This window comes from Talpa occidentalis, unplaced genomic scaffold (assembly GCF_014898055.3).
Source record: "Talpa occidentalis isolate TD23 unplaced genomic scaffold, MPIMG_talOcc4v2.1, whole genome shotgun sequence".
Taxonomy (NCBI): Eukaryota; Metazoa; Chordata; class Mammalia; order Eulipotyphla; family Talpidae; genus Talpa; species Talpa occidentalis.
Window position 1 is genome coordinate 98,235,927 of NW_026555331.1, and position 26,234 is coordinate 98,262,160.

At 36.3% G+C, this 26,234-nt stretch overlaps 1 protein-coding gene across 2 annotated transcripts in view; it reads right to left on the bottom strand.

Annotated features, from left to right (window-relative positions):
• The window catches only part of TMEM196 (transmembrane protein 196), a 57,617-nt gene extending 32,760 nt beyond the window's left edge, over positions 1–24,857 (bottom strand). For both annotated transcript variants that reach the window (XM_037514949.2, XM_037514866.1), the window contains exon 1: positions 24,660–24,857. In XM_037514949.2, the coding sequence (XP_037370846.1) occupies positions 24,660–24,806 (147 nt within the window). In that variant the 5' untranslated portion in view covers positions 24,807–24,857. The remainder of the gene's footprint in view (positions 1–24,659) is intronic.
• Between the last annotated feature and the right edge of the window lie 1,377 nt (positions 24,858–26,234).

Consider the following 26,234-nt stretch of genomic DNA (forward strand, 5'->3'; position numbering starts at 1 on the left):
TAGGTATGTTTAAGCAATGGCTAACAGGTGCAGCTTGTCATTCTAGGCTATTTTCTAATTCCAAACAGGACAATAGGGATTGAAATATATGGGTTCTCTACACTTACATGGTCAGTAATTTATGGCAAAGGAGCCAAGAGCCTTGCAATGGAGAAAGGAAATGATCTTCAACAAATGGTGTTGAGAAATCTACAATGTGAAAACCACATGCAGAAGAATAGAACGAGACCACTATCTCACACCATACACAAAAATTAATTCAAAATGGATTAAATACTTGGATGTAAGCTCTGAAACCATAAAACACAGAAGAAAACATAAGTAAAACACTCCATGACTCTGGCTTCTATGTTTTTGGAATTTAATTCCAATAGCAAGAGAAACAAAAGCAAAAATAAACAAATGGCACTACATCAAACTAAAATACTTCTATACAGCAAAAGAAACTATCATTAAAATTAAAAGACACCCTGATGAAAAGGAGAAAATACTTACATATCAGCCATTCTACAAGGGGCTAATATTAATATCAACAAACATCTCAACAATGACAAAACAAACAAGCTGGTCAAAAAATGGGCAGAAGAATTAAATAAATACTTCTCCAAAGAAGACATACAGATGGCTAACCAGAACATTAAAATGTACTCATCATCACTTATCATCAGGGAAATGCAAATTAACCACCTCACATTCCAGAAAATAGTCCATATCAAAAACAAACAAACAAAAACAAAACTACAGAAACAAATGCTGGCAAGATTATCATTCACTTTTGGTGGGAATGTAGACTGGTTGAGCTCCCATGGAAAAAAGTATGGGTGTTTTTCAAAATGTTAAAAATAGATCTATATCCTCTAGGGGTATATGTAGGCATATATCCAAAGAATTAAAAAATCACTAATTTGAAGTGGTATTTGCACTTCTATATTCATTGTAGCATTACTTACAATAAGTACCTGGAAACAACCACAGTGCCCATGGACACATGGTTGGATAAAAATATGTTATCTATACACAGTGGAATACTACTCAGCTATAAAAAGAGATATCTTTCCATTTCTCACCACATGGATGGCACTGGAGGGGAAGATGCTAAACAACATTAATTAGAAGGAGAAAAACAAACACTGGATGATTTCACACATGTGGAATACATCAAGACAGAAGAAAGGAACAGGAAAAACTAAAGCAAAAACAATTTTTGAAATGTGACTGCAGAATTGAGACGATAGCAGGGTGTATGGGGAGTAGGGAGTAAAGATGGGGAGGGGGCCTAATGGATGATGGTGAAGAACTATAGATGCTTTGATGGTGGGTGTAATATAGTAACAAACATTTGAAGAGGTGTGAACCTATATCACTAAAATATATAGTGCTATAATCTAATGAGACCTCAAGAATAAAATAAATTAGTACAAAGAAAAAATATGGCTTCTACAAACACTGTCCATTATTCAATTCCTCTCCTTTATCCTTAGTTCTATACTTTATAGAACTCAATAAAAGTGGTTCCCTCTGAGGAAATGCAAGTGACCAACAAGTACATGAAAAATTGTTCAACATCTCTTGTAATCAGGGATGCAAATTAAAACCACAATGAGATACTACTTTACACCAGCGAGAATGGCACATGTTAAAAACACTAGCAACAACAAATGTTGGCGAGGATGTAGAGAAAAAGGAACTCTCCTACACCGCTGGTGGAAATGTAAACAGATCCAACCGCTATGGAAATCTGTGTGATGGTTCCTCAAACTACTAAAAATGGATCTTCCATATGACCCAGCAATTCCACTTGTAGGAATCTACCCAAAGGACACAAAAACAATAATTCAAAAGGATACCTGTACCCCTGTGGTTACTGCATTACTAATTATAATAGGTAAGATATGGAAACAACCCAAATACCCAAAAATAGATGACTGGATCAATGGAATATTATTCAGCAATCAAAAAAAGATAAACTCATGCCATTTGCAGCAACACGGATGGAGCTAGAAAGGATTATGCTCAGTGAAATAAGTCAGAAGGAAAAAGAAAAATATCAGATGGTTTCACTTATGGGAGGAATATAGGGGAACCAAATAAGGGATCAGGGGAAAAACAGTAACAAAAAAATTGGCAGGCAACTATAAATCAGAGACATTCTGCAGGGGAGGGAGAGGGGTCAGAACCAGGAAGGGAAGAGAAGAGCACATGGAACTATGGTGATGGTGCTTGGGTGAATTAGTGGTGGGAATTCTATGGGGGCTTCACCGAGATGCAAAATGAACAATGATGCAAAATATATATGAATAAGTAAATTATATCAAAAACTTTTGTTCCCTCTGAAATAAAGGGAACTTGCAGAATTTATGCTCAAAATACAACTTCAGAATCTCTGGAGGAGGAACAATGATGCATTATCTTTTCAAATATTTGTTTTAAAGGTTACAATTTCCAAATGTTCATTTGTTTGAATAGTGTTTTGTTTCTAAAGGTGCCTTGGAGGAGTAATTTTAATACTTGGAACAAGTTGAAGGGAATGGTTAAAAGTGTTAATGCAGCTTAAAGTTTTTTTCCTGATTTCTGGGTGAAAAAGTAGGGAAGAGTATGTGATGAGAGGAAAAGGACATTATGGCTATTTTGTTTTTTAATGCAGAACTTGTAAGAAGAAGATTGGCAAGATTTTCTGCTAAATGACATAAAATGACATAAAGAGGAAACACAAATGCTGCAAGAGAACATAAGCCTTCCTCCCAACAAGCAGATAGCATATGGCTGTACATCAGCTAGCAAAATGATATTAAGCTAAAGAAAGGCATCTATCATGGCTTTTCATGTTGAGCTGCTAGGTACTATGAAATATTAGCAGAGCCATTTTTATGCTCCAATATTTCTCACTCTGTGAAAAAGTTAACTGATGGGTGTTGTCCACTAAGCCTATGATAGAGAACTGACACTGCTCTTACAGGATTTAAAAGAAATGGCTGGAATACAGCATAAAGTCTGTTCAGAGTATAGACTTTGGAGTCAGGAAGACACGAATTTTAAATATGGCTGTGTCACCTTAGTGGGACTTAGCAACTACTCTGAATCCCAATGTCCCCATCTGAGAAATGAATATACTACTCCAAGTTTCCTAATACTTATCTTAAAGTGCTATTAAAGTACTAATGAGACAGTGCTTATCAGGTACTTCCAACACCCAATTTCTAATGCCTAATAAGCCATAAATAAATGCAATCAATAATTATTATGAAAATTGTGTAATATTTTTAGTAACTGATGGTACAGACCTGTATCTGAATGCCTGACAAGAAATATAAAAATACTTCTATATTCTTATTCTTTTTTCTTATACCAAGAATCCTGCCTTCTGCCAAAACTGTGCATATTTGCTCATGGTCCCTCCTTCATGGAGGTAGGTTGTCCCATAACAAACCAACATATACTGAGGATTTGGGCATTATTATCAATATTTTTTCTAACTTCAGGTCCAACATGATGAGCTACAAGTAACAAGACATCAAGGCTTCTAGAAAATAATTATCAATTGTGTTAATTTCCAGTTTGATATAAGGAAAGTCAATAATACTTGCTTCTAAATGTGGTATTTCAAAGCCGAATGCCATGTCTAACGTGGGTTTGTGTTCTGAGGGACTGGAGATGGACACAGGATGCTGGTCATCCTGAAAGCTCCATCTATTTTTAGCTCAGCCTACAATCATTCTACAATACACTGAGCGCTGAGCCAGAGGCATGGGAGTCAACAAAAGAGATCAGCAGAGGTACTGTCAGTTTGAAATATTCCCAAAATGAATCTCCAATCTGCTCCCACTCATCACTTTCCTATTTCCATCACTCTTACTACTATTCTCTCAAAACTCAGAGGCACTTTTTATTTTTCCCCTTTTTCCATATTGTTCCCATCATATCAGTGACTATTGCCATTAATTCTATATCCATAATGAATCTCTCATTTCATTTAGGCTTTCACCAAGCCTCCTCTGATTATCTAAAAGTGCCCCCCCACATAGTCCCCCTCAAGTCCCCTGCCCCAGAGTCTATCTTGCCTTCTGTTTCTCCAGTTTCATTTAAATCCCTTCTAAATATGAATTTTTGAACCTTTCTTCCTTTGTTCAAATATTTTCCAATGAACACAGACTTCTTGGCTGTCATCAGGGCTGGGATGGACAGTTTCAACTCCATTTGTCAGTTGATCTTCCGCTGGCATTTTGCAGCCAAAGTGGGCTTAATAATCTGCATACTATCAGTTTATCACCTTTGCTTATGTCCACTTCTTTACTTGCAAAGTTTTATTCTTACTGTTACCTTTCCTCTAAGGTCCACCTCAAATTCTCAACCAGATGTGATTCCAGCTTTTTGTGCAAATTCTCATAGATGAACTCACACTTATTGTGCATCTTTCCATGAATCTTATTGCATTTTGACTCTTATTATAGCTAGTTACATATTTATTATCTATATCACCAGACTTTAAGATTTTTAAAGAAGAAACTTTCAAATTTATTTCATTACATCCTACTCCCACCCAGAATACTTAGCAAACCGCTGGGTCATAGTGTGCATTGATTCAATTATTGGAATGGAAGAGTAAGACTCTCCTTCCCAGTGTATGACTATCAGTAGGCTTGCAATAATTATCTGTTGAATAAAATCATATACATGTATTTTACTTATACACATCACTAAAATTGCTCTTTCAAAGACTAGCAATCATACCCTATTGCCCATTCCTTTATTTCTGAAATAATCTCCTTGCTAGATTCTATAGCCCTGATCTATCCTGACGGCCCTGCTACTTTTGTGCCCATCAGTCCTCAATGTCTGTGGTTGAATTCTTTTTCTCCCCACTCATTCTATAAGATGGTATTCCCAAAGTCTCATTTTTCTTCTTTTCACTCTATGCTTTTTATGGTGTTAACTATTACTTCTCAACATTTCACATTGAGTACCAACCTCTGTGTGAAGAAAAAGACTTCCAGCTGTCTTTTCATAATAATGTCCTTCCCATATTTCAAGCTACACATTTTTATCTTTCTTTTATTTACTTCTATGTTACCAATTATTATGTGCTGTGGTAGAAAACTGTTATTTTTCTCTTTCAACATTATCTCCCTACTGGCAATTATACTTGATTTTTCTGCTGAGGAAGACATCTATCTTCAAATTCTGCCATGTGCTTCTCATTTCCCATGGCCTAGGAAACCAGGAGAATATTTTCACAATATTTTCAGGGGAAGATGATTAGGATATTCTGAGTGTCAACTATTGTGCAAGGCACTTCAGTGTCTGATTCATTTAGCTCATTTTATTCTTAGTATAAACTAATATACTAATGTACTAAATATATTCTAATAGACTAGGGATTAGTATATTCTAATCCCCTTATCACTGTGATTGCTTTAGATCTGAGTACAAGGCACAAGGTCAATTAAAGGAAAAGAGAAAAAATTTTGAGCATTTTTTTCATCAGTCAAGCATGCAGATTATTTTACCAACTTAGTTCTGGTGGGATATGACTCAAGAACTGCTAGGGGCCACAATTTAAACTAAGAATAAAGTGAACTAAATGAATCAGGCACTGAAGTGCCTCACACAATACTTGACACTCAGAATATCCTAATCATTTTCCCCTGAAAATATTGTGAAAATATTCCTCTGAAATACTGTCATTTCCCCCAAAAATATTTTCCTCCTCCAAAGCTTCTCACTTCTAGAAATAGCACAGCCTTCCACTCAGTTCTCATCATTGACATCTGGGATTCCTTGTTGACACCTCCTGCACACCCTTATGTACCAATCAGTGAATCACACAGTATTCTTTTCATCTCCAGATTGTATTTGAAATATATTTGCTTCTGTTCATGTACATTGATTCCTCTGTATTCTAAAGTCCTATCCTCTCTAACCAGCATTACAGTAAAAGCTTCCTAGTTATTCTTTTCACTCAAACCTTTGTCAAATCTTGATAATCATCTTCTCTTGATTTAGTCTAAAAGTGTTCATGATCTACCTTCTTCTACAGGCTCAGTCTTCATCTCTCTCTTAATCCTTGAAACTCATCAAATTCCTTCCCACTGCAATGACTTAGCATATGCTATTTCCTTAGTCTAAGAAACTTCTGTTAGACTTCTATTACACTTTGACTGGCTAATTCCTATTCCTGATTTAAATATTGCATAAATATTATTGCCTAAATAATACTTTTTATAAAAGATCTTAACTTCCTGGACTGAGTTCCAATTTTATGATCTTAGGACATCCTGACCTTCCTTTGCAGCACTGTAATTAAATGTCTTCTTACTATAGACTGTATCTTAAAGACGAGGACTTACTTTTTGAGCTTCTCTGTATCCCTGATATTTGGCACAAAGTGTGATACAGAATGTGTAAATATTTCATGAATTAAAAAAAAGGCACCACTTGTCTAAACTTACTTTGTTTTCCTGCCCTCTGAGCATGTCTCCACTTTTATTTTCCTCAACTCAGTAGCATCTCATTCTCTTTAACCGAGGCACAAAGTCAGCCTTAATTTCCAGTCTCTTCTATTCTTACTTTTCTGCCTGTTCCATACCAAATCTTGTTGAATATGCCTCCATAAAGTATTTCATAAATGCCATTTTTATTTCCATTTTGGTTATAATCACCTTCATTCTGATTCTACGTTTTATTTATTTATTTTTTTTAATAAATTTTATTTTTATATTCCTCATACATTTGCAATCCCCCCATTCTGACCCCAATCTCTCCCCTCCCGCCCCCCCACCCCCCAAAAAGTGTCTCTGGTTCATAGTTTTTGTTGATTTTGATTTTCACTTTCTTATAGTTATTCATTTTCCTGGTCCCTTATTTAAGTATTCTAGATTCCTGCTATGAGTGAGACCATCCGGTATTTTTCTTTTTCTTTTTGGCTTATTTCACTGAGCATGATCCCTTCCAGCGCCATCCATGTTGCTGCAAATTGCATGTGTTTATCTTTTTTGAATGCTGAGTAATATTCCATGGTATATATGTACCACATCTTCTTGATCCAGTCATCTATTTTTGGGCATTTGGGCTGTTTCCAAAGTTTAGCTATTGTAAATAGTGCTGCTATAAACATAGGGGTGCAGGTGTTCTTTGGAATTGATGTTTCTGTGTCCTTTGGGTAAATACCTAGGAGTGGAATTGCTGGATCCTGTGGAAGCTCTATGTTTGATTCTACGTTTTAACAGAAAGATGTACATAATCCTCCTGACTCCAATTCTTCACATGGCTGCCTGGGGGATTATTTCTCAAAAAAAAAAAACAAAACAATAACCAAAAAACAAAAAACTGACTTATCTTACTCTTATCCTCAAATCTTTAAAACATTTTTTAGTTTCTGCCAATTTCTAAAAAAGGGTACTTAATTCAAATTCTAAGTAGAGAGTACTTAAGGACCCACAGTTAGGTCAAGCCTACTTCTTCAAGTTCTCTTCTATCTGCACATCTCTGCTCTGAAACCAATACTCACTGTTACCATTCTCCAGCTCTCCATGCATCATGCTTCTACCTGCCTGGAATCCCTTCTCTCCCTAGTTGCCATCAAACCCTCTCTACTTTATTTTTCTATACTTGCCACCAAAAACACATCCTCCATAAAGTCATCTGTCTTACTCTACACTTTCCTTTGTGCAGCCATGAAATTTGCAGAGATTGCATTCTGTATTTGACTACATTTATTTAGATTAATAGAAGTACAATTTAGTGACTAAGAGTGCGTGCTATGTCAGCTGGCTATCATAGCCCAACTACTTTCCAGCTTTGTAACTTTGAAAAAGTTTTCTCTTTAATTAGTGCAGAGTTGCAATGCGTACATTTTCTACAAATATCAGATAAAATAACACTTGTAGAGCTCTTAGAAGAATTCAAGTGTTTATTATATATTATTATTTGCAAGTGAGTTTTGCCCATCAGCTATAAAGTCATTGGATCCAGAATCCAGAATAGTACCTATCTTCACAAACTCTTAGCAAAGTCCTTCATTTAATATTAGACCAATGATTATTTGCCAAATTGATCTGTAAGGAAACTCAAGGGTCTGTATATCTTGAGGCAGTATTATCCTAACTACCGCAATAAGGTCAGTCTTGTTAATTGAAAAAATATTTAGGAAAGCAAAGAAAGGAGGGGAAATCATTAGAATTTTAAAGAAGGGGAAATTATAAACAGAATACAAAAAGGAATCTTGTACAATAAGCTGAAAGTGTGAATAAATGAAGAATAGGCTTTGATATTAAAGTATGGCTTCTGATATATATTTTTTGTAATCAAGGGCTAAGAATTTGGCAACCAACAAGATGTGACATATGAGATTTTTTGTTGAAAACTCTGAACTATTGAGAAGAAAAATTTTGCACTTTATAAAATAACCCCCAGGCTCCTATTCAGTCTTTCTTTCCCATCTATTTACATGAGGCAAGATAATTTAAATTTCTGGGATTAGTTTTTAAAATGAGGGAGTTGAATTGGGTAGGATTTGTGAGTACTTCTCTGTTTTGGTCACAAATCTATGTGATCCTATTCTCCACCCACCCCACCCCACACATACAGGCTTATTTTTAGCAGATATTTCTCCAGGATTTACCACATGTATCTGATATTTCTACTATATCTACTATGGCATATGTCATAATACTCTGACATTGGATATAATACTTACAAGGAAATATAGTCTCCATTCTTTTTATAAGAATGAGGGGATCAATACTAATATCACATGATTATATAATTAAAAGTGGCACCCATGCGAGAATGCTCAGCCTTTGCTATTGGGCTTGACAGGTCCCAATAATTTATTTTCTTCTTCCATTTGGAAAATTCTTAAACATCAAAATCAAGTGTAAATATTAACTTATGAAGGTTTTTCAAACCCCCTATGTACTCCTATTCAGAACTTAACTAAATATATTTATGTCTATTATAATACTGACACACTAATCACATTTTATGGTAATTATTCACTATAAATCTATTTTCCTAGTCAGGTGTTATTTTTCAGTCCTTAAAACTAGCGTTAGCAGAGGTCTTCACACATAGAAAAAGTTCAAAGATTATTTGCCAATGAATGAATAAATGAAGCTAATGGGTGAAGTGAGAAAACATTTCTTTTCCCAAAAAACACAGAGACATTAATTCTAGTTTGAAAAGAACAAAGGTTGAAAGGTTCTGTCACAGGAGCAGGTAACTAGAAGTCCACTTTGGGAAATGCTACAATACTCAGCTGTTTCTGTGTCTTCCCTGGCCAACTAAGCCAATTTGATCTTCCTAGTTCATGAATGCCTCATTGTCTCAGAAACTTTCCTCTCCTATTGCTTATGTCTTAGGAAAACAAATACAAGATTTTCTTGAGAAGCTAATTAATCCTTTTGATAAGGAAAATGTATCTAAACAAGAACTGTACAATATAAACCTAATGTAAATCACAAATGTGACTCAATTATATAACTGAATTTTCCAGTGGTCACATTATTATTTCTCCATATAATCAAATTTTTGAAATATTTTACTTTCTTTTTTTAATATATACTCAGTACCTGAAATCTAGGGTGAATTTTATACTTGGAGCACATCTTCAGACTAGTCACATTTAAATTGCTCAATAGCCACATGGGTCTAGTGGCCACTCTTGTTTGTCTGTGAAAATCTTAATGATTCGTAATTCTAGTTATGGTTGCAAGTCAAAGAAAAACAAGTTTCTTCCCAAGTATTTTATCACATAGGAGATACATTGTTTTACAAAGTTAGTTAATTTCAGTTAGTGAGAACATTAGAGGCAATTTGCTTTCTGTTGACCCACATTTTCTGGTAACCCATTACATAGTGTCTCCTAAACTTAGATAGTTTAATGCAGCAGATACTTTGAATTTGCTCTTTCATAAACACTTTATGTCTCCCTCTGAAAGACTATTCTATAGTTTCGAGGGCCTAAGATGTTTGATCATACCTCCTTGCCAGAGCTGAAAATATATTAGCAAAGTCATTAATTAAATCATTTCCTTCTTTCAAAAATCTGTTCTTTTTGCTCCCTGGCGGCGCAAGGGGTTAGGCACAGCACTATGAAGCTATCCGCAGCCACTGCAGCATGAGTTTGATCCCCGGAGGCCAGGAAGCAACACTTACAGCACACAGCAGACCTCTCCTGCCTCGCCCACTGCTCCCCTCAGCGGTGTATATCAGTCAGTCTGCCTGTTCTGCTCCCTACTCTGTCTCTGGTGAATCCTAGCACCACCCACACCTCTGGCCTGTACCCCAGACCTTGTATACATAAATAAATAAATAAATCTTTAAAACAAAATCTATTCCTTTAAGAATATCCTTTCTTTAAGAATTCTTTTTTTTTTTTTTAAAGAATTGTTTATTTATGCATACAAGAGCTGGGGCACAAGCCAGGGATGCAGGGTGAGAGGATCCATCAGAGACAGAGCGGGGAACAGAACAGGCAGATTGACTGAAATACACCACTGAGGGGAGCAGTGGGCGAGACAGGAGAGGTCTTCCTCACCATGTGGGTTTCTCCCTGGCTGGCTGGGGATCGAACTCATGCTGCAGAGGCTGCGGATTGTTTCATAGTGCAGTGCTTAACCTCTTGCGCCACCAGGGTTGAGTGCTGGGTTGAGTGCTGGGTTGCGAGGCTGCCCACAGCCTTTGCAGTGCCAGTTCAATCCCTGGCTACCGGCGAGGGTCCCACCCAAAAAAAAAAAAAAAATTCTCGAAGAATATCTTTAGCTGTAAGTAATTTCAATACAAAGGTTGTGGATATTACTAAATATCCCTTATAGTATTTAAAAAAAATTCAGCTCACACGACCACTAACAAGTACATTCTGCTCTACCCATGGTCAAGGACACAATGATAGAAAGACAAGCTTCTAAATGTGGTTATTTTCAAGCCATCAATCTTTATAAAATATTTTGATAATTTTTGAAACTGTTGAATGAAGGCATACTATGAATATATACATTTGTTCATAACCTCTTTAAGAAATTAGCACTTAGCCTGTTCATTTGGATCTCTATATGTCTGAATTAAAAAGAAAGTATTGACAGAAAATATTCAGAATTGTAGAACTTTGACATTTCTTGTTCAATCTCTTCAAAGAGAATGTGTATAGCTTCTTAAGTGAACTTTGGTATCTGTTTTTAAAGTCTTGAAGGCAATTCACTTAGTAACCTAAGTTAATCAATAGTGCTCTTGGGTTTGGAAATAATAGCTAAACCTCTAAAAATTTAGCTTCCATTTCCCAGCTGCTCTGGAAAAGCACCTGGACAACATTCCATAATTTCTGTAGAAAAAAGCTGCTGCATTGAAATGTCCAAGAGAAGAAACCCTTGATTCTGTTAAAATACTTGTATTCCAATGATAGTTAAGCAATGCCAATAATTGGAGATCATTCCTGTTTCATTTGGGATAGTAGCCAGATAACTGCATTTTCCTTTTGGTTGAGCACTTACTTTAATTAATATTTAATTAACATTAAAATATTAAGACTTATATTTTTATGCATTTGTAGAAATAATGTTAGCCTAAGAATTAGTTGACTTGAACTCTTGTCCTGAGTCAATAGTTACACAATTGTGCTAAGTCTGGACTTCAGCTTACTTATCTACAGTGATGAATTTGGAATGATTTCTATCCACAATAAAGTTTCTCTCATTCCAGCTTATATTATGTAACTTAATTATAATTCTCAACCAACAGAGAGAGAGAAAACATTATAATAATGTTCTCAATACTCCTCAAACTAGATTTCTACTTCTTCTTTACCTTTAGATATTGACAGGTCTCAAATTAGACAGAAAACAGAGAAACCATCAAAGATTCCGCTCACCAATTGCCATGAAGTGTGACAAACCCTATATATTCAGATATTCATTTTGCTCTTTCTCTTTTTTAAAATACTCAAAGATAAAACTCATCAACATGAAACCTCCCACTTCAGCTCTAAATGCAATCATCTTTCACCTACTCAAAGACATTTTCTATACATATGTCCTGTCCCTTTCTACTCCATTATTCACACTGGCATGTGAACATGTTACAAAGCCTCCCTTAAAAATAAAAACCTTCCTTGACTCCAAATCCTTTCACATCTATTGCTCTATCTCTTTACACAGGCCCATCTTCATTTCCCTGCCAAGCTTCTACATTTACTATTTCCAAATGGTAACTCCCCATTCTTTTGTAGAAGACTTCACACTGGCTTATATAACTCTGATTTACTTCAACTACCTTTACTAAGATAAGAAATGACTTCCCGGGCCTCCCCGCTGGCGCAGCAGTTGAGCACTGGTTTGCGAAGCTGCCCTCAGCCTCTGCAGCACCAGTTCGATCCCTGATCCCTGGGCGAGGGTCCCACATGGAGCACAGACCTCTCCTGCCTCGCCTGCTGCTCCCCTCAGCAGTGTATTTCGTCACTCTGCCTGTTCTGTTCCCCGCTCTGGCTCTGGTGAATTCTCTCACCCTCCCTCGCTTCTGACTGTACCCAGTGCTTGTGTGAATAAATAAATAAATCTTAAAAAAAAAAAAAGAAATGACTTCCCTATTTCAGTTCTCATCTTATAAGGAGTTTCTGTCCTTGTAATACTCGGGCATCATAATCTCTTGGTACTCGGCATATTTTTCTGGTCACAACTTCTGTTTCTTTTTTTCTATATTCTCCTATAGTTTATGAATATCACAGCAACTAAAGTTTTTGTTTTGGGAGGTTTCAACCAGCCATGAGGCTTTTAATATCTTAGATTTATAGACTACTCCCATTTTCAGATTTCCAGCACAATCCTTTTTCCTTAATTCTAAAACCTATCTAACAGTCTATAGCAGCTCTCCATTTGGTTTTCTGCCCATCCTCTAGCAACATAAATCTCATATAAATATAAAGTCCCAAGTAAGTAAATATGCTCCAAATAAATCTTTGATTTCTACATACATACACACATACTTTTCATTTTCTAATCAATATAGTTCTCAAAAGAGAAAATGGAACCTCTATCTCTATCAGCTGCTCAGATCTGACACTCATTTTTAATATTCCACTCTAAAATTATTAAAGATAATTCAGATGAAGACAAGCTGAAAAACTAACTCTTGACAGCTAACTACAGAACGAAAGCACCAAGCATGGGAAGAGAAAGGGTAACAACAAAGAGGGAAGGAAGTGCAGTGGTCTATGGTGGTGGAATATGGGTGGGTTGGTGGTGGGTGTACTATAGTGGTAATAACTGATGGGGGTGCCCCATTATTACCTCAGTTAAAAATTAATTATCAAACACGGCATCTAATCAAAGTCTCACAAACTCTGTAGCTCAAATAGCCTCTTTTTTTTTATCTCCATTCTCACCCATGTAACCATTGCATCTTACATCCCAGTTGCCTCCTAACTAGACTTGTGATTTCTTAACTTGTCTGATTCAAATATATCTTCTTAACCTAAAATGAGTTTCTTTAAATGCAAATACAATCTTATTACTTTCTTGCTTTAAATTTTCCAATGGCTCTTTCAATTAGAGGAAGATAAAAATTGTGTAACATGTGCATGAAACCTTAAGTAATTTTTACCCCATTTGCTTCTCTACCTCCCCAGTACCATTTATCCTCTTCCTCCTTACTTGCCATACTCCAGTCACCCTTCAGTTTCTCAAGCACACCAAACTTTTCCTATTTCAGCATTTTAACCCATACTATTCTCTCTGCTTGGAACAATGCTCTTCTTCCTCTTCATCTGAATGATGACCTCATTATCCTTCAGAAAATATACATTCTTAGAGAAATGTTTTTCCTAATTTCCCCATTAGTAATAAAAATTGTTTTATATCTTCATAGGTCCATATTTTTTCTGTTTAAAACAATACATTCTGTAATTGTTCATTTGTACATTATTTGTTCACCTATATTTCTTCTAAAATTAAATAGCAGAAGATTGGGGGTCATAATTATCTTATTCATTGCTACATTCTCTGAACCTAATAGAACATATCCCAGTATTTGTAGAATCAATATTTGTTCGCTAAATCTCATAAGAAAGAGAACTGAGAAGAGTGGGCATTTGACTCATAAAAATGAGAACAAACCTGACATTCCTGACTTTTCATTGCTCTTTCTCTACACCATGCTGCCATTCCTCCACTTAACTCATCCCAGCCCAGGGCAGACCATGTATTTCCAGTCCATCAAGTGTCACTGTTGCTGATTTGGATCAATCTCCTTACACTTAACCTCGGGGAATCCCAGGCCCAGAACTGTGCTAACTTACAACCCCATTTTCCTGAGCTTTCTCTGCCTTTATTCAACTTGCAGATCCAAATTCCTCTGCTTTCCCATCTCCCAATTCTTCTGCATTTTTAACATAGTGCTCTTCTTTAAAAGAAGTCACTTTTTCCCTTTCCTATTTTTATTTCTTTCTTTTCTTAGTCTATGGAAAATCCTGCTAATTATGCAGTGTCTTTTTTCCTTTAAGCTCAACTAATTTCTTATTTTCTATCCAGAACAAAGCACTGAAATAAAACAAGGCACACAGATCCACATACCATGTTTCTTTGATGTCAAAAAATTACAAAATTTTTGAAATTTCAAAAATCCAGCTGGAAAATGATAAATGTACATCTTTATTATTAAAGTCATGATCTCTGACAAATATAGCCAAGAAAGATGAAATGTGAAGAGGATACAAGGTACAACAGACATGCTGATATGATAAGCAGTCTTCCATTAACATCAGCCCATGTTGGTGGCTTTGCAGACCTCACAGAATAAAAGGCAAACAAAGCATAAATAAATTAAACAAAAGCACTCAAGGGAGAGATGGAAAGAAACCCCCCACAGTGGTAAGTGGGGGTGCACATCAAGTAGTAAAAGAAACCTTTTCCAAGATTGTAAAGTAACTAAATGAACTCAAGGACACAGGAAGGAATTTCAGAAGAAATCATCAGACATAGCATGTAGCTAAATGACTCGCTAACTTCTTTAAATGAATCCAAGTACAAAAATCTCATGGACTTCCCACTGGGCCAGGATCCAGGTTCTTTAGTATACATACAGAATCAGCCTTGATACTCAGAATGTCATTCCTTCACACACACCCCTCAGTGCTCATAGAATGCAATCATTTTTGAATTTAATGCACTATTCATTGTGCCCTGATCCAATTCTGCTTTGTGATAGTTTTTCTTTTTTAAAGATAATCTTCTGAATATTTGCATATTCAAAGTAAATAAGGCTTTTTGGGTCTCAGAGCTATTTCTGCTTCAAAAGTAGTGAGGAAAATTAGAACCAAATTTGTGAATTTTCGGTAAGAGTGACTTTGAACTAGTCTTCATGTCATATATATGCAAAATTAACTTAGATGCTATAATATATTAGGGCAAGACTAAAATGTAATAGCCACAACCTGATACATGTGGAAAATATAACAGGTTTAAATGTAGAAGATGGATTTGGTTGAGAGAGAGAGAGAGAGAGAGAGAGAGAGAGAGAGAGAGAGGGATTCCCTTGGGTATATGCCAGCTTTGAGACTATAATTTGTGACCTATCCTAGCAGTGTTGAAACAGCCAGAGACTCCAGGGAACAGAAGATAGAAGTTATACTCTTACCAAGAATAGTCAACACATCAAGTGAATGTGCATGCAACATGCCTGGTAGTTTCTGAAAGCCAGTCAGTTATGCAAAAAGCCAGAGCTGATTGAGGGTCAGGGCACTGTGAACTTATCCCAGAGCAGAGCCCGAGCAGTCCAAGTGGAGCTCTACTGCATATCAGAGACAATTACAAAGTGCTTTGCTCTTCTCCTCTGCTGTACATGTGCATGAGAGCAGGTGCACGTACACACATGTTCTTTATTCATGTGATTTATGTTTTTATCCTACTCTTGTTATTGAATCCTAAATACTCCAGGTTCTCATTCCCTAAGTGAAGAAACTCATCTGCTGATATAAATAGCATAATGAAAGCTGTTGAAATTTTCAGGCATGTGGTAGATTACAAATACAAGCTGCCATTGTTATCAGTATTAATATCATCATCATTACTACTCTAACTCCTGAAAGCAATCCATGTAGAAAATTAATTGGGAGGCAGTAAGTCATGGAAGAACTAAAAATTTCAACAATGCCACTAAAAATAATGAGACCAGTAACAGATCTCTGTTTGGTAAGACAAACAAAAAGTATATCTCTTTATGCCAGTATTGACCTAGAAAATATTTCTGGAATCCCTGGACATGCACACTAAATCACAGCTATTAATGCCCAAAACTGGCTATGTAAAGTATGAGAAGGCATATGACCTAAATGTTACGAAGCCTAGAATCCAAAGTCATTTCTAGCCATGTTCTTACAATTTGCTCCACTTCAGAAATGCATAAAAACAAAATATCTATAATATAAAAATAGAAATCACACACAGAAAATGGCTTTTCCAGAAAAAATGTGAAAAGCTTTCAGTTATTGTTGTGGGTCAGTCATAGTTACTGATCACCTAACAGGTATCAAGCCTTTTATATATAATCATTACATTTAATTTTAGAACAACTCCTTGAGATACATAGTAGTATTAATCTTTAACAGATGATAGCTGATTGCACAGTGAGTTGTAACTCAAACTTAAACAATTAGAGTTTAAAAATAAATTTTTGAAGAAGACTTGGATTCAACTGAACTCAAATCTTAATTCCTTCAAAATCTATTTTCATGTCATGCTGTTACCTCCAGTTAACTAAATGAACTGTTTTATATGTCAGACAGCTGTAAGAATAATTGAAAAAAAAAAAAAAAGGTACTTATGATCTTAGAAATCTAACATCAACAGGAAGGTTACCTGAATATTTGTGATGGTAGATTTAGACTTATTTCAAGATTTTTAAAATCTTATTTTGATGATATTTTTTGACATATATTAGGATCAAGGCTAAGGCTTTGCCTTGGAATTGAGTAACAATGTCTGGACCAACTGCCATGGCCTCATGATTACCAAGTTCTACTCAGTAGAACTCACCAAGCTTAGTAAGAAATCAAGAACAGACTAGTCTTGCCATTCTTTCAGGATCTTTTGGAAGCTAGTCTCATCCCATTTAGATCAGGTAAATCTTCATTTACCATTTTTATGTGAAAATGACTTCTCAGACCCCTATAAGCACTTCATTTTATTTTCCGTCCCATGACTTTACATATATAATAGTTTATTTAGCATGTATTTTTCTCTTCTCTGTCCAATGGAACCCTGCCTGAACTCCAAGGGCTAGAAAAAAATTTTCCTTCATGAGGAACACATTTTGAGCTATGTTTAAATTTTGTTATATTGTGTCTTCCTAACTTTTCCTCATAATATTTAATACCATTTGAGATGCATAACTTAATTTCATTTTTAAGGCTAAAGCTTAAGCTTAATTAACAACTTAGGCTTAATCTTAATATTCCTGTATCTTACACTCCTCTCAGAACATGGGGGTTGTGCTGGCTGATTAGTTGACTATGTCAGTCTCTTCTGGAAAATAGATACAGTAATAGGGATTTGGCCTTTATGTCATCCTGCCTAACTAATGTAATCTGGGAGGGGAAGAAAATCATGAGGTAAAGTCTTAGTAATGACCTTTTAATAAATATTCCCCAAGTTTCACATAATACAATAGAAAGAGCATAGATTTTAAAATAAGACTGCTTTTGCTTTAAATACTCAGCTGAGCACTTAACAGTGGATCCTAGGTAAATGCTTTTTCCTCCGCAAATTTTATAGAATACTATATTCTTCACAAAGTTGTAAGATTTGAAATAACAATGTATATGATGCATTTGAATCATATTTATAGTTGACTGTTAATAAATTTTATCTACTATTATTTTACAGGATAAATAACTTAAGGCTCCCTGCTTCCCAAGTGATATACTTAACCACAATGATCTTATTTCTGTCTTATTCTGTACGAAATAATTTTGTACAAAATATAATAATAGATCATGAACCAATGAAACTTAGAATTGTTTCTAAGGAGTCTTAATATTGGTGCTAAAAATAATGAACACTAACTAAGGTTTTAGGAGTCATTATTGAAACATAGATACTTCATTGATGCATTTGTCAATGATACATGTACTAGAAATTGGTCATCAATTAAAAGGTGCTCTTGCAGTTTAAGAAAAATCAAATAATTCTCCAAGATATTAGGTATAATTTTTATTTTTATTTATTTTTTTAGGTATAATTTTTAGAAGTATTAATTTCTTTTTTTTTTAAGATTATTTATTGATACAAGCACTGGGTACAGTCAGAAGCGCCAGAAGGTGAGAGAACTCACCAGAGCCAGAGTGGGGAGCAGAACAGGCAGACTGACAAAGTACACTGCTGAGGGGAGCAGCGGGCATGGCAGAAGAGGTCTGCACACCGTGTAGGTCCCTCGCTGGTGGCCAGGGATCGAACCAGCACTGCAGAGGCTGCAGGCAGCTTCGCAGCCCAGCACTCAACTGCTGCGCCACCAGGGAGGCCCTGTGGTATATAGTCTTATCAAATCAAAAGATAATTTATATGTGAAGAAAAGAATGAGTCAAAGGAGGGGCTGATTAAGGTATGGCAGAAGTTGCACCACAGTGAGCACTAGCTCCCAGGAAGTCAAGGAAGGGCAGGAGGGCAGTCGAGGAAAGGAGCAGTTAATGCTGAGTGAGCACTTACTCTGCTCCAGGGTAGGCACTGGCAGCTTTGTGAGCATTATCTTTTAGCTTCACAATAACACTATGAAATAGGTACTAGTATTTTTCTCTTTACAAATAGAGAAACTGTTATTTAGTGAAGAAACGTTAAGTCATGTTGAGTGAAATATTAATCTAGTGTGACATTTGATTTGAATAAAGAACATACATATCGGGCTTCCTCAGTGGCACAGCAGGTTGAGCGCAGTGCTGCGAAGCTGTACGCAGCCTCTTCAGTGAGGGTTCAGTTCCCGGCTGGCTAGGGAGCTACCCCACATGGTGCGGCAGACCTCTCCTGTCTTGCCCGCTGCTCCCCTCAGCAGTGCTTTAGCCCATCTGCCTGTTCTGCTCCCCACTCTGTCTCTGGTGAATTCTCTCACTCTACCGTGCCTCTGGCCTATGCCTCCATTCTTATATAAATAAATCAATATTAAAAAACTAGATCTGAATTCACGAGAACTGTAACTTTGTGAATCACAGAGGAAAGTAGCTACAGTTTCCTCTGTCTCTACTCTTCTCTTCAACATATGCTCAATGAGATCCTTTCTATACTATAATCTAATTATTCTAGCATAATCCATTTGATATGTTGAAAGAAATATCTATTTGCAGAGTGGCTGCCTGATATTTTGACTAATTACTAAGATAATAAAAACAAATATATTAATCAATTCAGGGATTTTTAGATTCATAAATGCCATTTGTATTAATATAGTCACATGAATATATATATATTGCAGTAGTAAAATCAAATTTTGTTCACGTTACAAGTAAACAGCCCATTTGAACATAAAATTATTGGATTCTTCTCTCTTTGGAGAAATTTACTCTAAATTTTATTGAATATCACATGAAAATTTATTCTACTTTCTATTGAATTTTAAGATAGACATTTCAGGTTTGACAGCTCAACTATGCCTCCCATCTACCAATAAAATTAATTATTATATGAGGGCTAAGTGAACATAAAAAATAAATTAAATTGTTTAGCCATAACAGAAGCACATACTGGATGACCTTACTAATTATTAGGCCAATCCAGAGAGCCAGCTTGAACATTTTAGGCAAAAGCATCCAAATGAAGATATTTATATCAAGTAATTGTCAACAAATAGGTGATGATGTAATTATTATCACTTATTCCCTAATGTGTCTATGACAAAGTCTTCAAGACCAGTAATATCCTTGGATAATGTCCAAATCCCCAAGCAGAACTGGTCATGGGTCTGGATAGAAATTCCAACAAACAGCCCAAAAAAGTCTCATCAGATAGTGCAAGAGTCACCACTTCTCTATTATAACATTATTAATCAACACCATAAGTGGACATTATTTTCATGCTTCCATTAACACGATTTGATTTATTGAATAATAGCTACATTCCCCAGTAGTTGAGCTTCTTTAACTGCCAATTATCTAAATGCCTAACCCTGGCAGATAACAAGTAGAGCTTAATAATGAGATTGTGAGTCATGTATTGAAGATACGCTTTACCTGCTTTACCTGAGCTCTAAAGAATCTATGAATGGACTTCATTATATCCAGGGATTTGATAAAACTGGTCTATATGCTCAAACAATAATATTTGTGTATGGAGAAATGTCTACGAGATCACACACTGTTTCAGTGGCTGATTTTGATGAGGTGGTAGAGAAAAGAACTTCAGTTTTGAGCCTTTAAAAGAAACACCTGAAAGAATTCATTTATGAATTACCTGCATACCTAAAATTAATTTAAAATGAGACAAATGTACATTTGCAAGTTTTTATAAGACTAGGGGCAGTGTTTTCACCTTTTGCTAAAAGCTATGAATCCCTTATATGTTTAGACCTGAGAGAAAAATGGTATATTTTCATGTCAGAGACATATTAACTTCAAATTATGTATATTTGAAGTAACTGAAGCATTTTTCACTTTATAGTTTTGTTTGTTCATTAAATTAATTGGACAAATTTAAATATTAAAATCAATAATTTGGAGCACTATCACTTATGTACAGCACCTCGTTTGTGTTGCTATTATATGGATATGAATTATAGTAAGTGAATTTCAATACAACCCTACTGTTGGTTAACTTTGTTGCCATAGGAATCAAAAGTCTACATAACAGTCCTGCTTATGTTATAAATTTCACTCATCCAAAGTACCAGCTTTATAAAGCAGATAATGTTGTGATGTACAAATCAAATATGTGCTGGAAAAATTAGCAACAAAACTCACTCAACGTTTATGATTTAAATAAGGAAAATCTTGAACACTTGAAAAGGAACACAAGACTTAGAAAAATTCTTTCAGTTACACTAAATTTATGGATTGAATATTGGATATGGATGGATGGAATTTTGGTTGGTATATAACAAGTACACCTCAGCATTAGCTGTTGCTCTGGTCATTATCATCTGACTCTAGATTTCCAATTGCCATCCTAGAGCAATGAAATAAAATTCTCTTGGATCCAGGAAACTGTGTATTACTAAATTTAGTCATTCCATGACATGTACTGGAAACTTAGAAAATTGATTTTCATGCAGTAACTTGGAGACACAGCCCAATCTTTTTAATTCCCAGCCTATACATCTTTCCCATCAATAAATTTTCACAGGACTACGTCTTTTCCAAAGCAGTTTACTCCATGTTTCATTCAGTGTTATTGAACAGTAATGTCTTCTTTTATGCTTTTAATGAGGTGACTATATCATCTATAATAATCTAGATTCAAGAAGAAGAATTTTGTACTTTCTAACTTTATCTGTAAAGTTATAGTTAAATTATTTTTTTTTCCTTTTAATTACCTACATTCTTTACACTGATCTCAGGAAGCAATCCTTCCTTGATTATGAAGACAGTAACTGGGGAAAAAATCTGTATAAGCTTCTCTCTCATGGATTTTGAGTTCCATTAGCTTAGTATTACTTTATTGTTAAGTCACCTTTAAAAAAATGTATGTCTGGGTCTAAATAAGAAAAATAGTTGAATTAAAGCTTAGTCCATTTGGCCCACATAGAGTGTTTATAATTTGGGGACTAATATATATGAAATTTCCCCTTCATAGTATAGTTCTAATTTCCATTGACTGTAAAATTTAATTCAGAAATCTTATAATTATGACATTAAGGTACTGAAAGACACTTCATGGCACCAATCAAAACACACAGATAACATACCATGACTATCCTGATAAGTTAATTAGTATGAAATCCCATTTAGTATTCATAAATAACAGATTTCCAATTCATAAAATACCAAAGAGATGAATAAATTTCTATCTAGTCTCCTTTGTATCTCCTTGGAATCTCTTTGGGAAGAATACGTGGCATTATCATCATCATCATCATCATCATCATCATCAAATATGAGGAAATATATGTATTGCCTTGGGCTTTCTCACACTCTTCACTGCCAGTGTGAACATCCATTATTGGTTTTTCCCATTTATTCAGTACTTACTACATGCCAGAACTTTTACTTACAGCATTACTTCGTTTATGCCTTCTAACAACCCTGTTTTTCAGTGTATGATGAAACTTAGGTTAGTCATCCAGATAGTAAATGACAGGTCTGGGATTTGCACCCAGGTAGAGTTCAGATATCATGATTATTATACATTACTTAACACTGAGATACATTAAGTATCACATTCTCAATAAACTCTGAAGATCAAGGGAAAATAATACTTCTCCCGAGGATATTTAATTGACCATCCCTTTATCTGTCCCTGTATCTTTCTGATGTCAAACTCTAATTTCTCACTACTGATAAAGTTAATGATGCAGCCATATAGTTTCCTCTAGTAACCATTCTGATTTATATTAATAATATTTGTATTAAAAAGTAAAGTACCTTACACATAGTAAACCCTCTCTCTATATAGTCCTCCATATATTTATACTGGTTATATGAATTCATCGCTGACAGAATTGAGAAGTCAGACATCGATTTAGCAAACTTATAATTTGCTAACCAATTTTCACAAAATTGATTATTTCATCAAAGTTGATCTTTTAACTGCATTTATGAAAATGACTGTTTAAGGAGTCTAGTTCCAACCCATTAATTCAATACCATATATTTTTTTTAACTTTACTGAACAAGACAGAATTAAAACCATTTGAAGAACCCTCATGAATTTTGTTTGCTCTAACAAAAATAGTTACCATGAAATTATTCCTTTATGATAATGGCTATATATATGACTGTTCTATTTTGCTTTTCACTGAGCTGATTCAAAATTTTCATATTCTATACACACATATGTTGATTTATCTAGATGATAGTAAATAGTCTGGGAAGAGAGACAAAATCCTTTAACTATTTTTTACATGATGCCAAACAAATGCAGCCATATTTTTATTCTTAAAGATAAACTGATTACTCTAAAACTATTTAGAGATAATCTAAGTTTATTCATTTTACTTCACAGAAGTGATATTTTGATAAGTCATCAAAAGATCACATTTTCTTCATTCCCTCCTTTTGTTTTAAATGTTGTTACACTTCATTATGACAATTGTTTGGTAGGAGTTTAAAGTACGTCTGTTTATGTAATACAGTAATAGTAATAATAATAATTATCAAAATAATCACTACGAACAACAAGATGTAATATTATTAGATTTTAAACTTGTCATTTAGCCTTTCATATTTAAAGTTAAAGTGTATATATAGTGATAAAAATGATATGATAAATTCATGTAGACGTAGGCAGTAATGTACTAAAATCAAAACAATGATTATTGGAGGAAATCAATATTAGAACTCAACACCACTTTTCTTCTTTTTCTTTTCTGAGATTTAAAAATATTTTCTCTACCCTGAAAATTTAAAATATGAAAACTACTTTTTCAAAACACAATTATGAGTTTTTAAAATGTGAGCATTTCCTTTAAAAATGAATTAACTGGGAATGATTTTTCTTGAGTGAATATATCATTTTTTTCTCAGTGACTTAAATCCTAAGTAATTAAGCCATGATTGTTATTTACACCTACTGATTATCAACAATAGAATGATATCATATTAAATTATTTTGGAAAGTAAGATCAAGCTAGAGACCCAGAATATAGCAGCTATGTAACTTAAAGGAGAAGAAAAGCTGTTTTCCACAATTAGGGTCACACTAGGAATAACATTGATTTATTGATTCTGGGTGGAATAAATGGGTCTCTAAGTTTTCTTCAAGATTCATGCAAAGTAAATGATCAAGAAACCTGTTAAGAATGCCATCTGATTTAGTGAAAATTATGACTTTTCCCCCTGAACATTTAACTCTTTAAGTTGAGTTATTCTTCAACTAGAATACTTTTACATAGCATACCATTTGTTGTTTAACTTTTAGCCTAAAACTTTATAAAAGAGTTTTCAGATGTGAAAGTATCAGAGAGCTAATAAAGGAAAATTAAGAGCAGTGTTTTATAGGATAAGCTGTACCCATATGCTTCCTTCACACTCATACCATATTTCTCACGATCTGCCAGTGTTACCTTTAGTGTACCTTGGGCACTGTTATGTAGAAATAAATCCAAACTCTACCTTTGCTTGTTCCTGTTACAAGAAAATGATGTAACATTCTCACTTTGATTTCCCTTGAATAAGAAACAGGAGACTAAGTGCATTCATCCTTGACAGGTGTCACCTCCCCCTCCCACCTCAATCAACACCACTAAGCAGTCCTTTGCAGGTTCAGCCAGTGGAATCTATCCCATCCTCTACTTTAAACAAACCCTTTAATTTGGCTTTAGGCCAAGGAAAGGGGGTGGGGGTGGGGAAGGAAGCAACAACTAATAAATAAAAGGACAACATAAAGAGGCATAGCCTGCCAACATCAACCTACATACAAGCCAGAGGAGATTTATGATTATCTTCCCCAGGAGGGAGTGACTAACGCAAACACACTGACCATCACCGTAAAGAGGTAAAGAGAGAGTGAAATGGCTCAACGTACACACACCCCGCTCCATACCGGGGACGAGTCTCCGAGCTGCGGCTTGTGCTCTCGGAGGGCCAGGCTGAAGCTGACCGCCCCCACGGCCACGCTGGACACCCCCAGCCCTATCTCCAGCACAGAGAGCACCAAGAGGCTCCCAATAATCTGGCCGCTGGTGCACATCCTTCCTCGGTCATCATTCCTTCCAGATCAGAGAGGAAGACCAACCATCCACCTTCTTTCTTCCACTATCCTCTTTACCCCTCCGCCCCCCACCAGACCCCAAAACTTTTCTTTCTTCACCAGCAAAACATAATCCACGACTGAATTTTCAGAACCGGAGACTCTCTTCCCTGACCCGGCCAGAGGTAAAGGAGCCGTTCCACCCCCCGGCACGATCGGACCAGGATCGTAAAATGATTCTCCTGGGGTCGGCGGCTGGAGTCCGGGAAAGGAGAGGAAACCAGTAGTGGGTCTTTTAAGGAGCCAGAAACCTGGAGCAGCCAGGGAGCTGCGAGCCCCGCTGGAGAGGCGCTGTCCAGAGTTCTGCCGCGTACCAAGTCTCCGCAGGGAAATCCCGCTCTCTCTCAGCCTCCCAGACAGACCCTTGCCAGCTCCCCTGGCTTTCCCAGGCACGGGGATGAGCTTTGCTTCCGGGAGATTCAAAGCGTAACTGCTCAGAGCTTCTCTTTCCGTCTCCCTCTCATCTCTTCTTTGTTTTCGTGGTAACACAAAGTGCTTCTGCGAGTCCCTGGTTCCCCGGGCTGAGCGGGCGGCTGGTATTCAGCACCACGCTCCTCCCCGGAGCTGTGTCGCCAGGAAAAGCGACCTTGTCTGATGGCCTCTTTCCGTCCGGGTTTCTTCTGCCTCGTGGTCGTCTCTTCCTCCCCCCTCTCTTGATCTGATTCTCTCTCATTGCAGTGACCTCATTGGGATTTAAGAGGTTGATGGAGGAGGGAAAAGCTTCATCTATTGGTGTGTCCAGAACATATACTCTTGGCTGGCACTTGGCTGGGTTGCCTGGGAGGGGACCCTAAATAACCACAGGGATCCAAGCGGTCCCTACCTCCGCATCTCCCTACTCACTCCCTTCTGGGCATCTATCCAGCTAGCAGGGGGGGCGATGTCTACGTCAATGTGGGGTTCATCCTGTGTAAAACTTTTCTTCTGCGTGTATGCAGGTTTGGGGAGGGGTGAGGGAGGAAGCAGGGTAAGTGGGGGGGGGGCATTGGGCAAAGAACAGTAGAGAGTGCAGGGGATGGAGAAAGGCCAGACCCCAATTTACTAGGATTCTGAGGAAACCTTACCAAGGAACTACTCTCTCTAGAAAAACTAGATTCAAATCTGCTCCTGAACTGAGGTGGGGGAGGGGGAGAGGGAAAAGGAGGAAGCAGCACTGTTCGGGGCCAGGAGTCTCACCCAGCCAGCAGACCCTTTTCTTCACCAACATCACCCCCCACCCCCCAGTAGTGCTGTTACAGGTTCTGGGATGCATTGTCAGATAGAGCATGCCTGGGACCTTGTGTTCTCACTCAAAATCAAGAGATGTGTAGAGTTAAGTACTACATTGGAAAAGGAATTCTTCTTTTAGTCTGGCTCATTGCACAACTG